This window comes from Somniosus microcephalus, chromosome 22, assembly GCF_052327205.1.
Source record: "Somniosus microcephalus isolate GS21.2 chromosome 22, FLI_Smic_1.0, whole genome shotgun sequence".
In the NCBI taxonomy this organism is placed as follows: domain Eukaryota; kingdom Metazoa; phylum Chordata; class Chondrichthyes; order Squaliformes; family Somniosidae; genus Somniosus; species Somniosus microcephalus.
This window is the reverse complement of record NC_141008.1, coordinates 4,689,512-4,707,961: the sequence shown is the minus strand read 5'-3', so window position 1 is coordinate 4,707,961 and position 18,450 is coordinate 4,689,512. Positions and strand designations below refer to the sequence as shown.

The following is an 18,450-nucleotide window of genomic DNA, read 5'->3' as shown; positions in this document are numbered from 1 at the left end:
ATAAAAATAAAACAAAAAAGGTGACTGAACCGCGGCTAACAAGGTAAATTAGGGATAGCATAAGATCCAAGGAGAGGACATACAAATTGGCCAGAAAAAGCAATAATCCTGAGGATTGGGAGCAGTTTAGGATTCAGCAAAGGAGGACAAAGGGATTAATTAAGAAAGGGAAAATAGAATACGAGAGTAAGCTTGCAGGGAACATAAAAACTGACTGTAAAAGCTTTTATAGACATGTAAAGAGAAAAAGATTGGTGAAGTCAAGCGTAGGTCCCTTGTAGTCAGAATCGGGGGAATTTATAATGGGGAGCAAAGAAATGGCAGACCAACTAAATACATATTTTGGTTCTGTCTTCACAAAGGAGGACACAAATAACCTCCCAGAGATGCCGGGGAACATAGGGTCTGATGAAAGGGTGGAACTGAAAGAAATCAGTATTTGTAGGGAAATGGTGTTAGGAAAATTGATGGGACTGAAGGCCGATAAATCCCCAGGGCCTGATAATCTACATCCCAGGGTACTTAAGGAAGTGGCCCTAGAAATAGTAGATGCATTGCTGGTCATCTTCCAGAACTCGATAGACTCTGGAACAGTACCCATGGATTGGAGGGTAGCTAATGTTACCCCACTATTCAAAAAAGGTGGCAGAGAAAAAGCAGGGAATTATAGACCGGTAAGCCTGACATCGGTAGTGGGGAAAATGCTAGAGTCCATTATAAAAGATGTAATAGCAGAGCACTTGGAAAGCAGCGACAGGATCGGACAAAGTCAACATGGATTTACAAAAGGTAAATCATGCTTGACTAATCTACTGGAATTTTTTGAGGATGTAACTGGTAAAATAGAGAAGGGAGAACCAGTGGATGTGGTGTATTTGGACTTTCAGAAGGCTTTCGATAAGGTCCCGCATAAGAGATTAGCGTGCAAAATTAAGGCACATGGGATTGGGGGCAAGGTATTGACTTGGATAGAGAACTGGTTGGCGGACAGAAAGCAAAGAGTTGGAATAAACGGGTCGTTTTCCGAGTGGCAAGCAGTGACTAGTGGGGTACCGCAAGGATCGGTCCTAGGACTCCAGCTGTTCACAATATATATTAATGATCTGGACGAGGGAATTGGATGTAATATCTCCAAATTTGCAGACGACACAAAGCTAGGTGGGAGGGTATGCTGTGAGGAGGATGTCATGAAACTCCAGTACGATTTGGACAGGTTGGGTGATTGGGCAGAAACATGGCAAATGCACTATAATGTGGATAAATGTGAGGTTATCCACTTTGGTGGCAAAAACAGGAAGGCAGATTATTATTTGAATGGCAATAGATTGGGAGAAGGGGAAGTGCAAAGAGACCTGGGTGTTCTTGTGCACCAGTCGCTGAAGGTAAGCATGCAGGTGCAGCAGGCGGTTAAGGCGGCAAATGGTATGTTGGCCTTCGTAGCAAGAGGGTTCGAGTACAAGAACAAGGATGTCTTGCTGCAGTTGTATAGGGCCTTGGTGAGACCGCACCTTGAGTATTGTGTGCAGTTTTGGTCACCTTACCTAAGGACGTTCTTGCCATGGAGGGAGTGCAGCAAAGATTCACCAGGCTGATACCTGGGATGGCAGGAATGACGTATGAGGAGAGATTGTGTCGATTGGGCTTATACTCACTGGAGTTTAGAAGATTGAGAGGGGATCTCATCGAAACCTATAAAATTCTGTCAGGTCTGGACAGACTAGATGCAGAAAGGATGTTTCTGATGGCCGGGGAGTCCAGAACCAGGGGTCATAGTCTAAGAATAAGGGGTAAGCCATTTAGGACTGAAATGAGGAGGAATTTCTTCACCCAGAGAGTGGTGAACCTGTGGAATTCTCTGCCACAGAGGGCAGTGGAGGCCAATTCATTAAATATATTCAAGAAAGAGTTGGATATATTTCTTGAGGCTAAAGGGATCAAGGGATATGGGGAGAAGGCAGGGACAGGGTACTGAATTTGGATGATCAGCCATGATCTCATTGAATGGCGGAGCAGGCTCGAAGGGCCGAATGGCCTACTCCTGCTCCTATCTTCTATGTTTCTATGTAAATGCAGGGGCGGTGCCTAAGGATTGGAAAGTGGCAAATGTGACACCATTGTTCAAGAAAGGGTGTAAGGACAATCCTAGTAACTACAGGCCGGTCAGTTTAACATTAGTGGTGGGTAAACTTTTAGAAACAATAATCAAGGAAAAAATTAACGGGCACTTGGAGAGGTTTAAGCTAATTAAGGAGAGCCAGTACAGATTTGGAAAAGGCAGATCGTGTTTGACTAATCTAATTGAATTTTTTGATGAAGTAACAGGGAGAATTGATGAAGGGAATGCAATGGATGTTGTCTACATGGATTTTCGGAAGGCGTTTGATAAAGTACATCATAGAAGGCTGGTTAACAAAATTGAGGCTCATGGAATAGGTGGGTCAGTGGCAGCTTGGATAAGGAATTGGCTTAAGGACAGAAAACAGCAAGTTGTGGTAAATGGCTGTTTTTCAGACTGGAGGATGGTAGACAGTGGTGTTCCCCAAGGGTCTGTGCTGGGGCCACTGCTTTTTTTGATATATATAATTGACCTGGATATAGGAATACAAAGTAGTATTTCTAAATTTGCCGATGACACCAAACTTGGGGGTGTGGCAAACAGCGAGGATGATACCAATCAACTGCAACATGACATAGAAAGGCTAGCAGAATGGGCAGACAAGTGGCAGATGGAATTTAATAGAGGAGTGTGGGGTGATGCATTTTGGCAGAAGGAACAGGGAGAGGCAATATACACTTAATGGCACAGTTTTAAAGAGTGTGCAGGGACAGAGGGACCTGGGAGTTAAGGTGCATAAGTCCCTGAAGTTGGCAGGACATATTGAGAGAGTGGTTAGCAACGCATATGGGATCTTGGGCTTCATAAATAGAGGTATTGAGTACAAAAGTAGAGAAGTTATGCTGAACCTTTATAAAAACCGCTGGTTAGGCCACAACTGGAGAATTGTGTCCAGTTCTGGTCACCACACTTTAGGAAGGATGTGAAGGCAATTGAGAGGGCGCAGAGGAGATTTACCAGAATGGTTCCGGGGATGGGGGATCTTAGCTACAAGGACAGGTTTTCATTAGAGCAAAGGAGGTTGAGGGTGATTTGATAGAGGTGTACAAGATTATGACGGGTTTGGATCAGCTAGACGAGGAAATGCTGTTCCCACTAGTTGATGGTACAAGGACTAGGGGGACACAGATTTAAGGTTTTGGGCAAGAGATACAGGGGGGATGTGAGGAAAAACTTTTTACGCAGCGAGTGGTGAGGACTTGGAACTCGCTGCAGACGGAAGTGGTGGAAGAGGAGACGCTCAACGTTTTCAATGGGAGACTGGATAGGTACTTGAGGGAAATAAACTTGCAGGGCTACGGGGATAGAGCGGGGGAGTGGGACTGACTGGATTGCTCTACAGAGAGCCGGCACGGACTCGATGGACCGAATGGCCTTCTGTGCCGTTATGACTCTAGCACATCCCCGATTTTCATTGCTCCACCATTGGTGGCCTTGCCTTCAGCTGCCTAGGCCTAAGCTCTGGAATTTCCTCTCTCCCCTCCTTTAAGACGCTCTTTATAACCTGACTCTTTGACCAAGCTTTTCGTCACCGGTCACAATATCCCATGTGGCTCGGTGCCAATTCCCCCCCGATAATCGGTCCTGTGAAGTGCCTTGGGATGTTTTACGTTAAAGGCGCTATATAAATACAAGTTGTTGTATGGCTGAAAGGTCATTGACCTGAAACATTTACTGTTTCTCTCTCCACAGATACTGCCTGATCTGTTGAGTATTTCCAGCAGTTTCCGTTTTTATTACTGAGAATCTATATATGTTATATCTACTGCATTCCCATTATCTACCTAATCAGTCACTTTTTCAAAAATAACATTTGTCAAACACAACTTGCCTTCAATAAATCCATGCCAACTCCTTGATTATCTCAGATATTTCTAAATATTCCTTAATTTGATCTGAAATTTGGATTTGAAGAGGTTGCCCACAATGAACTGACCTAGTTACCTGGTTCATCATTCGCTGCCTTCTTGTACAGAAAAGTTACATTTTGCATATCCAAGAAGGATTTTAAAGAGAGGCCTGACCCAGTATACGACAATCATGGTTTCGATAGCCTGGACCCAACTGTGCAAACAGATTGTAAGAGACAAACGCAGGCTGGACCATTCACTTCTCACTGCTTGTTGACCAGTGCTGCGAGCTGCAAACAGACTTCCTACTATGCAGTACCACATGAATTTAACCTACCATCTTGGCTCTGATTCTACAGCAACAGATCATGTGTTAGAAGACACAGGCAGAGTCAGCAAATCAGTCACTCCATCACCCAATGTATTCCATGGTGTGGTGAGGTTACATCACTTCAACCCACATCTGGAGAAAGCAGTCACTCCACAACAGATTATAACTGATCATCTGCAACACGAGATTCTAGACTCACTAACTCCAGGAGCCAAACGAAAATCCTAAAATCAAACTGGAGTCAATCGCCTTTAAAAATCTACTCCTGGTAACTGAACATAAAAGGGCCCAAGAACTGCTCGGTATTGGTGCCTATTCCCAACTGTCTGTCAAAGGAAACGTACATTATCATCGTAGAAGTTTACAGCACAGGAGGCCATTCGGCCCACCGTGTCTGTGCCTTCTGAACAAGAGCTATCCAGCCAAATCCCACGTTCCAGCTCCTGGTTCGTAGCCTTGTAGGTTACAGCACTTCAAGTGCAGATCCAAGAACTTGGAGTTGAGCGTTTCTGCCTCTACCACCCTTTCAGGCAGTGAGTTCCAGACCCCCACCACCCTCTGGGTGAAGAAAGTTCACAACTCCCCTCTAAGCCTTCTACCAATTACTTGAAATCAATGCCCCCTGGTTACTGATCTCTCTGCTAAGGGAAATAGGTCCTCCCTATCCACTATCGAGGCCCCTCCTAATTTCACACACCTCAATTAAATCTCCCGTCTCCTCTGTTCCAAACAAAACAACCCCAGCCTATCCAATCTGTCCTCATAGCTAAAATTCCCCAGCCCAGGCAACATCCTCGTAAACATCCTGTATATAAAGAAGGTTGATTTTAAACTGAGGAGTCCAGATTAAAGAAAGATTGATGCTTAAACTGCCCAAAATAAATAGAAAGAATTTAAATAAATCTAAATATTGTTTGTATGTCAGTGCTTATCCAAGGGAGTTTAAAATTAAGCACTTGACAAACCCACATTCCAAATATAGTCATTGCTGCATTAGATTACAATGAACATAAAAGATCCGTCTGCAAACTATGGATCCACCCAGGTAATAGACATTGCAAGTACTGATTATTTTTTTAGTGATACACGGCACATTTTCTTTCTTCTCACTTACCAATCTCCTCTTTGCAATGATCTATTTCCAGCTGCAGCGTTTCTTCAATGTTCTCCTTTAGACACTGTTCAGCCTGAATCTGCTCCTTCAGGAATAGGATTTCTGCCTTTAGTTTCTCCTCTAGGTGATCGGCTGCTGTCCGCACACTGATGATATCTTCACGGTACTTCTGCACTAGTTTGTGCAGTTCCTGAATCAAAGTGGCAAACACCATTAAAGCAGTGCTTACTGGCACATCCCATCAGCAAAGCACACAGGGCTGAGCAGGCCGAGTGGACCTGCTACCAGTCCTCCCCTACTCCGAGGCGGCCACCATCGTCACATGCCAAGCAGCTTGGAGAAAACGTTCCCTGCTTTCACGTGACGAAGTGCTTGTCTGCACCGGGTGCCTCTCCACAGCAGCACACCCGAGACTGGAACCTGAACTGGAACCTCAAACCTCTGCGCCATCCGATTCCCCCAATCTTTCTGCTGCAATGCAGCTTGGGGAGGAAACAGCAAGGCATTTCCCCTCAAGATAATTGGCAAAAGAACACGAGGGGAGAGGAGCAAAATATATATTTTTTAAAAACATAGCGAGTTATGATGATCTGTAATGCACTGCCTGAAAGGGTGGAGGAAGCAGATTCAATAATAAATTTCAAAAGAGAATTGGATAAATACTTGAAAGGGAAAAATCTGCAGGGCTCTGGAGAAAGAGCAGGGGGAGTGGGACTAACTGGACAGCTCTTTCACAGGGTCAGCACAGGCAGGATGGGCTGAATGGCCTCCTTCTGTGCTGTATGATTTGATATTTCCCCTCAAGAGACCGACATTTAAAAAAACACAAGACAGCATGCCATCCAGGCGTATTTTCATGCAATTCCTTGATATTTACTCAGTGTTACTGCAGAAATTTAGAAACAGTGAAGGTGCCAGCTCAGTCACAGAACGGTGCATGGGGCCATTTTCCTTTTTTAATTTGGAAGAGGAAGGACAGAAGCTACAAACTCCATCGGATAAGCAACAGGAGGAACACTGCACTCCAGCTTAAAAGTTTGAGTTGGGAGAAAGGGAATGTCTGGGCCAGTAGATATTGCAGAGTCACTCTACTAAGGAATCCGTAATCTTTTGGCAGCTGACCAAATGGGCCATCAGATAGCAAGAGGTCGCTCTGCCTGCGCTTCAGTTACACATGGAAGCAGAGCAATTTCCTGCACCAATTTTCACAGCTTGTTTTACAATCTACCAGTGATACCAGAACCCCCGAAGACTTCCGCCTACAGTGGATGAAATGTGGACTTCCTCAGAAGGTGGAGGTGGCAAAAGTGTGAATTCTCAGGTGCTGGGACCATAATATTGGGCACGGTGGCCAAGCTGCTCCATGCCACCATCAACTGCCATGTGCCTCATACTACCCTTGAAGAACTTCAGAATGGTAACCAGTGAAGAAGAATTTATCAAGATGATGTGCATGTGATTGAGCATTGTGCATTGCCATTTGGGTTTTAGCTCCGGAGATAAACATCAGAGAGCTGGTAAGCTGCGAAAAGCCTCAAACTGCCAGGAGAGTGAGCACAAGTCTGCCCTGACTACAGCACTTGATCAAACAGCAGGAGCTCCAGGAGAGCGGAGCAGACAGGACACAGAATGGATATGGTAGCTGGAATAAACTCTCTACAACTTAGGTCTTGCAGCCCATTTCACCAGAACCAAGCAGCTCACTCCCACCTCTCACTTTCACAAATATCAAAAATAAGTCAACAGACTGAATTGTGATTTTACAGTTTCATTCACCTCCACAGTGTCTGGTGGAATGAAGTTCTCTCCTTGAAGAACAGACGAGTGCAGACTATGCTTCCCCTGAAGACTCTCATTTTCCTTCTGCAGCCTCATCAGTTCCTCAGATACTTGCTCCCGTGACCGTATCAGCACCGCCTTTAGGAGAGAAGACAGTTGAGAGACAAAACAAAAACAATCTATTGAGCACCAGCTTTTTAAAGTGTATTTTTTAGCACAGTAAAACCTTTTAAGAAGTCAACTTTCAAATAGAATCAAATTTGTTTAAAGTGTCTTAAACTCCCCACCCTTCCCTTCCCCCCTCGTTCCTTCCCCCTTTCCCTTTAGGCCGCACTCCAACCCCCCACATTCCTCAGCTGACAGGACATGATACAAAGTCACATGTAGATCTCAGGAAGGCTGTTTGTGTAGCAAGAGGGGAGATGGGTGCACACAAACCCCTCTTAAAAACATTCACAGATTCCAAGCTAAGGCCGTCATGAAGTTGCTGAATATTTGATGGCCGTGGTACCCAGTATTGGACAGTTATATATTCAATTTAGATTTTAAGTTCAGATGATGGATCAACATAAATAAGAAACCTGATGTAAATCTGTAACTCAAAGAAGGTGAAAACAAATGAACAATGTACAGCTGCGTCACGGAGCTAGTGGGCTGTTGAAAGTCCCAATCTACCCCAACTATAGCAAATTGACAGTGCTACTTCACAGACGATTTTATTAAACAGAATATGACTACTTGATTTGGGGGAAAAAAAAACCATGCCTGTTTACGCCACCATGTTTGCAGCACCATGTTTGCAGCTCGCTGCACGGCACTGAAGTAGCTCGCGTTATGCTGCTTTATTAGCATAATATAAACAAATGATTTCAGTTAGGTGACGCCCTTCCATGTTCACGAGCTATGAATCGTTAAGTTAGAATAGAAATGCCTTTTCAGCTAACTTGCAGAACTATAAACTGTACTCAACCTGTACGAGAACCATTAATTCCCAGTGAAACTACCAATATTCCTCGACTGGGTAACTCCGTGCTCCATTGTCATGTGTACAGCCAAAACATACGAGGTTGCCCCTTGACCTGGTGTGACATACCATTTGCTCCTGGGTGTTTCGTTTGGCTTGGGAAAACGACTGTTGCATGTTGGTGAGTAAGCGCTCAGCCTCTTGGGCTCGCTGCAACAGTCTAGCCACCTGGGAGAATAGAAACACAAGAGATGAGGCGTGTAGGAGCAAGGAATACACTGCAATAAAACAGGCCATTAATACATCTAACCACAGATTCCATCTGGGGCTTCGGTTTAAAATGCTTCAGAAAATATTTTACATTTTTTTAATAAACATTCTTACTAAATTAATTGCATTTAATTAAATGCACACATCATTTACAGAATGCCCTAGAAATTCAGAGTTCTATTTCAAAAGAGAGATGTATAGATTAATGCTGTACAGGGTTGTAGGGACCTCCAGACTCTCTCGAGTCTACGAGGTTCCTGAAGTCATGTATTTCGCCGTATTTTCTGGTTTACCAGCAGATTATTTCTGTTGCCGTAATCCAGCAAAACCTGTTTCCTGCATCGATAGCATGGTTTCCCTTTGGGTAGCTGCTGCAGTCTTTCAGATTAACACAGGGAATGTGTCAACAGAGAAACATTTGAAAATCAGTGGTCTACGGTGTTGTCGCTGAGGTACAGATTATACCAGTGGGATTTAATACTCTTTTATAAATAGGTAAGGCTCCCCTGATGGTTCAGTGAGTTTATCGAATGGAAGAACAAACTTACATTTATATAGTGCCCGTCACGACCCCAGGACGACCCAAAGCGCTTTACAGCCAATGAAACACTTTTGAAGTGTAGTCACTGTTGTAATGTAGGAAACCTGACAGCCAATATTTACACAGCAAGGTCCCACAAACAGCAATGAGATACACAACCAATTCAACTGTTTATGGTGATGTTGGTTGGGAGACAAATGTTGAACTCCCCTGCTCTTCTTCAAATAGTGCCATTCACCAGAGAGAGCAGGCGGGACCTGAATTAAAGGTCTCATTGGAAATAAGCCATCTCCAACAGTGCACCGCGCTCTCAGTACTGCACTGAAGTGCCAGCCTAGATTTTGTGCTGAAGGAGTGGGACTTGAACCCACAACCTTCTGACTCAGGCGAGTGCGCTACCCACTGACCCACAGCTGACACAACAAGGTTCCAGGGGCAATCTCTTATCTGTGGCAAGTTAGCTGATTCGGACTGCTAGTCGGTATCCCTGTGTTAAGTGAAAGGAATATCAATTGGCCAGAGTTTCTGCTCCTGATCACCATGTGATGAGCTCTGCCGGAAGCACAAATGTCGCTGTTGCTTTAGGAAAGGACTGGGCTTGGATGCCATGCCCGCCATGGTTAAATAGCCTGCCAACTCTCACTGCTGACATTCGATTATGAATAACGAGCAAGGAACAGCCAATGGTCTGAAACTGTAGCCCAGGAAGGAACCAGCGCTTTCCGGAGAGGAAGAAAAGGGAGGAAAATGATGAGAGAAAAAAATAAACACACTAGTAGCTGCCTTGGGCAATTTGCACCTGCGGCTCAGCCCCGACACAGGCTCCTAATCTCAGCTGTATTGTCAGCAAGAGCCAGTGAATGGAAACCCAGCACCACGGGACAGGGAAGGAATGCTAAAGATGCTCCACCTGCTTTTGCATGCTTCCTTGCAGTTACAAAGCAGCATTTGCAGGCGGCAGAGAACATTGAATCGTGCACGGTACATGGAGACATCATCAAAAGTAAGGTGATCCCCAAAATAGCCAGTTGGGTAATATAAAGCAGCAAATAGATTGATTGCAAGAGCAGGTGTCAATACCAGTCAAAACCATGAACTCTTCGATCAGAAGCAAACTATTCGAGTGCATTCCAACTCTGACTACTGTGGTGTATGTGCCTTTAAGAGCAATTATGGTGTATGTGCCTTTAAGAACAGATTCAAGGTAAAGGGCGGGAGGTTTAGAGGGGATTTGAGAAAGAACTTTTTCACCCAGAGGGTGGTTGGAGTCTGGAACTCACTGCCCGGAAGGGTTGTGGAGGCTGGAACCCTCAACATTCAAGACGCATTTGGATGAGCACTTGAAATGCCATAGCATATAAGGCTACGGACCAAATGCTGGAATATGGGATTAGATTAGACAGGGCGCGATGGCTGGCGCGGACACGATGGGCCGAAGGGCCTCTATCCGTGCTGTATAACTCTATGACTCTATAAGAGCCCCAGGTGTGCGTAATGCCGGTAATTGCCACTTGGGCTATATAAGCCTGTGTATTGTGTATATCCTTTAGAAACCCCCCCCCCAGACTTGCTTAGTAAATACCTATGAACCAACTCCTGTCTTCAGTGTCTTTATCTACACACGGACACTACAGTGGCGACGAAGTGGAAACGGACTTACCTGCAATTCGGCAGCACCTCAAGGACATCGATTCCTCCAGCGTCCAGAAGACTCAAGGAAGTAAGAGAAACTGTGGTTTCACCAGCTGGCCAAGCTGGTGACAGGTATCACAGAATCACAGAAACCCCACAGTGCAGATAGAGGCCATTTCGGCCCATCGAGCCTGCACCGACACATATCCCACCCGATCCCCGTAACCCCTACACCAACACATATCCCACCCTATCCCCACGTATTTAATCCCCCTAATACTAAGGGTCAATTTATCATAGCCAATCAACCTAACCCGCACATCAGGTACTGCGCTAATCCTTCCTGGGCGTCAGGCTGGAGCTCCAGCGGCGGGCTCTACAGCTGAGACAGGCAGCGAAATCGGAGGCAAGCAATAACGGACTGGGAGGGTGCACTCGAGAGACGGCCGGCGCGGCAAGCAGGTCAGCGTTTAGACCTCCGTCGGGAACGAGTCTCCAACAGCGAATAAACGGAAACCACAGTAAAACAGCGTTGTTATCGGTAGCAGCGGCGGGAAAGCGCGGGAAGCGCCATATCTTTTCTGAAATGCCTAAATCTGGTAATATTGAGGCTTTTGATGGCAAAATAGAAGATTGGACCACATACGTGGAAAGAGTAGAGGTTTATTGCACTGCAAATGGAATAACAGATGAAAAAAAAGCTTCAGTACTTCTGAACTTAATGGGCGCGAAGACATACGGGCTGTTACGAAATTTAATCACTCCAGCCAAACCAAAGGACAAGACTTTTAAAGAAATTGTTGATACCCTGCAGGAGCATTTAAACCCAACACCGCTGCTGATAGCGGAACGATTCAAGTTCTTCAAGAGAAATCAACACAAGAATGAAAGTAACGCTGATTACCTAACCGAATTAAGAAAGCTATCAAAGTACTGCCAATTCGGAGCAGGACTATCGAATTATCTTCGAGACAAATTTGTTTGCGGTCTCTTAAGTGAAGGAACACAAAAAAGACTGCTTTCTGAAAAAGATTTAACATTGGACAAAGCTTTCAGTATGGCTGTGTCATACGAAGCAGCAGCAAAAGGAGCTGCAGAAATACAACGAGAGACACAGGACTTCGGCACCCATAAAATGACACAGGAGTTCGGAAGATGTTATCACTGCGGCAGATCCACCCATAACCAGAGGGACTGCTGGTTCAAGGGCAAAGCATGCAGGCAATGTGGTAAGATTGGACACATTGCACGGGTATGCCAATCTGGACAAAATAAATCCACTGACGGAAAACAAAAAATCAATAAAGAAAAGTACAGGAAGGTACAAATGATGACGGACAATAGCTCCGAAGACCAGAATAGCGATAGCGACTCCGGAAACAAGAGACTAAGCTGTCTCAAATTACATAATGTACTTGCCAAAGAGGATTACCAAACCATTTGGGTTACCCTCACAATAGCAGGGTCCCCAGTTAAAATGGAGCTAAATACAGGATCAGCTCTAACCGTAATAAATCGACGAGATTACGAGAGGCTATTTTCGCATATACCTCTAAAAGACACATCCATTATCTTAAAAACATATACGGGGCAGAAAGTCTACCCCAAAGGAAAAATAAGGGTGCCTGTGGTATACAACGGCAAAGAAATACAAAAGTTGTATTTATACATTCTACAAGATGGTGGTCCACCGTTGTTGGGACGTGAATGGATAAGGAAGATACGTTTAGACTGGCACTCCATTCAGGCACTGACGGTGACCAATAAGGAAAAAAAACAATGATGACATCATACCTGAACGATTAAAAGACATCTTGGCCAACGCCAAAGAAGTGTTTCAAGAGAAACTAGGAACCTTGAAAGGCATCACCGCCTCAATAAAAGTGGAAGATACAGCAATTCCAAAAAAATTTTAAGGCAAGACCGGTGCCATACGCAATACGTCCGGCAGTCGAGGCAGAGCTGAAGAATTTGGAAAAGGCAGGCGTATTATCCAAAATAGATTGGAGCGAATGGGCAACACCCATCGTTCCAGTCATGAAAAATACATTGAAAAATAACTCTGAGGAACAGAAAAAAATTCTCATCTGTGGGGACTTCAAGGTGACTGTAAACCCGGTCCTTCACATGGTACAGTGTCCTCTTCCAAGGATAGAAGATATTTTCGCCTCACTATCCGGAGGGAAACGTTTCACAAAAATTGACTTGGCACAGGCATATCTACAGATGGAGATTGAGGAGACCTCTAAAAAGTATCTCACAATAAACACACACAAAGGCCTGTGCCAGTACAATCGACTGGTTTTTGGAATAGCATCAGCTCCAGCTATCTGGCAAAGAGCTATGGAGCAAGTCCTGCAAGGGATTCCGGGGACTCAATGCTACCTAGACGACATCCTTATAACAGGAGAAAACGACAACGAGCACCTTGCCAATTTGGAGCAGGTGCTCACTAGGCTGAAAGAACGGGGCCTACGAGCAAATCGCCCCAAGTGCGAATTTTTCCAAAATCAGATATCATATTGTGGCCACATAATTAATAAGGAAGGGTTGCATAAGTCACCTGAAAAAATTGAAGCAGTTATAAAAGCCCCAGCACCTGAAAATGTTTCACAATTAAGGTCATTCCTGGGATTAATAAATTACTATCATAAATTTTTACCGAACTTATCAACTATTCTACACCCTCTTAATGATCTTCTACAGACAGGAGTGATTTGGAAATGGAACGAAGACTGTAAACGTGCCTTCCATAAATGTAAAGACTTAATCACATCCGAGAAAATTTTGGCTCATTACAACCCATCACTACCAATCAGACTGGCGTGCGATGCATCCCCTTATGGCACAGGAGCGGTATTGTCCCATAGATTCCCTGATGGCTCGGAACGGCCGATAGCTTTTGCGTCACGCTCATTGAACTCAGCTGAGCGTAACTATGCCCAGATAGACAGGGAAGCACTCAGCCTGGTATGGGGAGTGAAGAAATTCAACCATTACCTACACGGACAAAAATTTACCTTGCTGACTGGCCATCAACACCTCATCTCCATATTCAACCCTAAAAAAGGTGTCCCCATTATGACGGCACAAAGACTACAGAGGTGGTCCCTTTTTCTAGGGGCACACCAATACAACATTGAATACAAAGGGTCAAAACAGCATGGGAATGCTGACGGTTTATCACGCCTACCGTTGCCAACGATAGAAGAGGCACCTACAGTAGACCCAGTAGAGGTATTCCACTCTACCATAGTGGAATGTCTACCGGTGACAAATTCTGCCATTGAAAGGGAGACAAGAAATGACCCTACTCTCTCACGGGTCTACGATTTAACAGTGAAGGGATGGCCAGCACATGGCGAACCACTGTTGCCAGCATTCTCGCAAAGAAGAGAACAGCTGTCAGTGTGCCGAGGAACCTTGATGTGTGGATCCAGAGTGGTGATTCCACCCAAACTCCAGGATAAAGTGCTAAAGGAGCTTCACGAGGGGCATCTGGGTGGAGTGAAAATGAAGAACCTAGCTAGGGCGTTTGTATGGTGGCCAGGTATGGATGGAGACATCGAAGACATGACCAAGAGCTGCCTAGGATGCCAGAAGGTCCAAAATGCTCCGCCACAGGCCCCTCTACATCCATGGGAGTGGCCCTCATCTCCCTGGCAAAGGGTGCACATCGACTTTGCTGGTCCAGTTATGGACTCAATGTTCTTAATCGCAGTTGATGCACACTCCAAGTGGCCGGAGGTAATAAAGATGTCCTCCACCACCACGGAAAAAACCATCACAGTATTAAGGACCATATTTGCCAGGAATGGGCTGCCGGAGCAGATATGTTCTGATAATGGACCGCAATTTGTGTCCGAAGAATTCAGAAAGTTCTTAAAGAACAATGGGGTAAAGCACTACACGTCCGCCCCATACCATCCCGCCACCAATGGATTGGCTGAAAGGTTTGTCCAGACCTTCAAGAAGGCCATCAAGGCCATGGGTAATGAAGACATAAAACTTCAGCACAAGGTGGATAACTTCTTATTTGCATATAGGAATGCAACGCATATGGTTACTAACCAAACTCCCGCCATGATGTTCTACAATAGAAACCTAAGATGCCGGCTGGATTTGGTCAAGCCCAACATCCGAAGGGACGTGGAGAACCGGCAGTTTCAGGGCATGAATGAAAGGCCAACTAGGGCCTTCCAGATAGGCCAACCGGTTTTGGCCCGGGACTACCGTACCGAGAAATGGCAGCCTGGAACTATCTGCACACGATTAGGACCACTGATGTATACCGTGGACATCGGAGACAGCATAATAAGGCGCCATGCTGACCAAATCATCAGGTCATCCGAAAAGGGACAACCTACACCACCACTCTATACAGCTAACGATGAAGTAGAGATACCCATATCTACCTCCGATCCGGTGATACTGGAGCCCGATGAACCCGACACTGGCCTTCAAGCCGAATCAGCCTTGCCAGAAGAACCTACTACACCACCAGAAACTACTACACCCCCGAGGCGTTATCCGGACCGAGTCAGGAAGCCTCCTGAGAGACTAACTTATAATGAATTAATACAGCAATGTATATTATTTTGCATATAACATGTAATTAATAATTACTTAAAATATGATGTACTAGTTAGCTAGAAGGGGAGGAATTGTGGTGTATGTGCCTTTAAGAGCAATTATGGTGTATGTGCCTTTAAGAGCCCCAGGTGTGCGTAATGCCGGTAATTGCCACTTGGGCTATATAAGCCTGTGTATTGTGTATATCCTTCAGAAACCCCCCCCCAGACTTGCTTAGTAAATACCTATGAACCAACTCCTGTCTTCAGTGTCTTTATCTACACACGGACACTACAACTACCACATGGAACCATGGCAACCAGGTCAAGTTTACTGCACCATCCAGTAAAATGACTGGGATAAAACCCCGACACAAAATAATTATCACAAACAAAACACCAAAGCATTTTACAAGGAGGGGGGGCAAAGTAAGAACTAGGCATTCATGAGCGATCGTGCCTGATGCACTTATGGAAAGAAGTTTCACACGATACTGCTTCCTGGAGCAGATTCTCCATCCGATCATACATGTGTATTCACAGTGACACTTTCACTCTACCCGATTCATAGAGGGAAGGAGTCACGTAAATAAACAGCAATACACACCTTCCAGTCATTACTTTCTTCCTCCTAGCTGTTTCGTATGCCTCTGTTAGGAAGCACAATTAGTTGTGTGGTTGGGAGCAGAAGTTACCCATCTTAGACTGGGTATTATGTAACGAGAAAGGATTAATTAGCAATCTTGTTGTACTTGGGTCGGAGCGATCATAATATGATCGAATTCTTCATTAAGATGGAGAATGAAGTAGTTGGCTCAGAGACTAGGGTCCTCAATTTAAATAAAGGAAACTACGATGGTCTGAGGAGCGAGTTGGGTAGGATTGATTGGGGAATGGCACTCAAAGGGTTGACGGTGGATTGGCAATGGTAAACATTCAAAGACCGAATGGATGAACTACAGAATTTGTTCATCCCAGTTTGGCATAAAAATAAAACAAAAAAAGTGACTCAACCGTGGCTAATTAGGGATAGCATAAGATCCAAGGAGAGGACATATAAATTGGCCAGAAAAAGCAATAATCCTGAGGATTGGGAGCAGTTTAGGATTCAACAAAGGAGGACAAAGGGATTAATTAAGAAAGGCAACATCGACTATGAGAGTAAGCTTGCAGGGAACATAAAAACTGACGGTAAAAGCTTTTATAGATATGTGAAGAGAAAAAGATTGGTGAAGTCAAGCGTAGGTCCCTTGCAGTCAGAATCAGGGGAATTTATAATGGGGAACAAAGAAATGGCAGACCAACTAAATACATACTTTGGTTCTGTCTTCACAAAGGAGGACACAAATAACCTCCCAGAGATGCCGGGGAACATGGGGTCTGATGAAAGGATGGAACTGAAAGAAATCAGTATTTGTAGGGAAATGGTGTTAGGAAAATTGACGGGACTGAAGGCTGATAAATCCCCAGGGCCTGATAATCTACATCTCAGGGTACTTAAGGAAGGGGCCCTAGAAATAGTAGATGCATTGCTGGTCATCTTCCAGAACTCGATAGACTCTAGAACAGTACCCATGGATTGGAGAGTAGCTAATGTTACCCCACTATTCAAAAAAGGTGGTAGAGAAAGAGCGGGGAATTATAGACCGGTAAGCCTGACATCAGTAGTGGGGAAAATGCTAGAGTCCATTATAAAAGATGCAATAGCAGAGCACTTGGAAAGCAGTGACAGGATCGGACAAAGTCAACATGGATTTACAAAAGGTAAATCATGCTTGACTAATCTACTGGAATTTTTTGAGGATGTAACTGGTAAAATAGATAAGGGAGAACCAGTGGATGTGGTGTATTTGGACTTTCAGAAGGCTTTCGATAAGGTCCCGCATAAGAGATTAGCATGCAAAATTAAGGCACATGGGATTGGGGGCAAGGTATCGACTTGGATAGAGAACTGGTTGGCGGACAGAAAGCAAAGAGTTGGAATAAACGGGTCGTTTTCTGAGTGGCAGGCAGTGACTAGTGGGGTGCCGCAAGGATCAGTCCTAGGACCCCAGCTGTTCACAATATATATTAATAATCTGGACGAGGGAATTGGATGTAATATCTCCAAATTTGCAGACGACACAAAGCTGGGTGGGAGGGTATGCTGTGAGGAGGATGTCGTGAAACTCCAGTACGATTTGGACAGGTTGGGTGGTTGGGCAGAAACATGGCAAATGCACTATAATGTGGATAAATGTGAGGTTATCCACTTTGGTGGCAAAAAACAGGAAGGCAGATTATTTTTTGAATGGTAATAGATTGGGAGAAGGGGAAGTGCAAAGAGACCTGGGTGTTCTTGTGCACCAGTTGCTGAAGGTAAGCATGCAGGTGCAGCAGGCGGTTAAGAAGGCAAATGGTATGTTGGCCTTCGTAGCAAGAGGGTTCGAGTACAGGAACAAGGATGTCTTGCTGCAGTTGTACAGGGCCTTGGTGAGACCGCACCTTGAGTATTGTGTGCAGTTTTGGTCGCCTTATCTGAGGAAGGACGTTCTTGCCATGGAAGGAGTGCAGCGAAGATTCACCAGGCTAATACCTGGGATGGCAGGAATGACGTATGAGGAGAGATCGTGTCGATTGGGCTTATACTCACTGGAGTTTAGAAGATTGAGAGGGGATCTCATCGAAACCTATAAAATTCTGTCAGGCCTGGACAGACTAGATGCAGGAGGGATGTTTCTGATGGCCGGGGAGTCCAGAACCAGGGGTCATAGCCTAAGGATAAGGGGTATGCCATTTAGGACTGAAATGAGGAGGAATTTCTTCACCCAGAGAGTGGTGAACCTGTGGAATTCTCTGCCACAGAGGGCGGTGGAGGCCAGTTCATTAAATATATTCAAGAAGGAGTTGGATATATTTCTTAAGGCTAAAGGGATCAAGGGATATGGGGAGAAAGCAGGGACAGGGTACTGAGTTTGGATGATCAGCCATGATCTCATTGAATGGCGGAGCAGGCTCGAAGGGCCGAATGGCCTACTCCTGCTCCTATCTTCTATGTTTCTATGTTACAAAGGTACATAGATAGATAAAGTGAGTCAGCAAAACTATGGCAGATGGAGTTCAATGTGGGGAAATGTCTTGATCCAAGACAATCGGAATATTTTCTAAATAGTCCCATCTCAAAGCTCCCTTTCTCTCCAAAGTCCCTGAACGTGTTAATGCCTCCCAAATCTGTGCCCATCTTTCCCGCAACGCCACGCTTGTACCTGCCCAATCAGGTTTTTACCCTGACAGTACAGAAAT

General features: G+C 44.9%; 1 protein-coding gene across 1 annotated transcript in view; it reads right to left on the bottom strand.

The window, feature by feature from the left end:
* Positions 1-18,450, bottom strand: part of rabep1 (rabaptin, RAB GTPase binding effector protein 1) — a 119,382-nt gene that overhangs the window by 49,276 nt on the left and 51,656 nt on the right. Inside the window, exons 11-13 of the mRNA XM_085964129.1 lie at positions 8,284-8,382; positions 7,188-7,328; positions 5,412-5,601 (exon numbers count right to left, since the gene is read on the bottom strand). Of these exons, the coding sequence (XP_085820255.1) occupies positions 5,412-5,601; positions 7,188-7,328; positions 8,284-8,382 (430 nt within the window). The remainder of the gene's footprint in view (positions 1-5,411; positions 5,602-7,187; positions 7,329-8,283; positions 8,383-18,450) is intronic.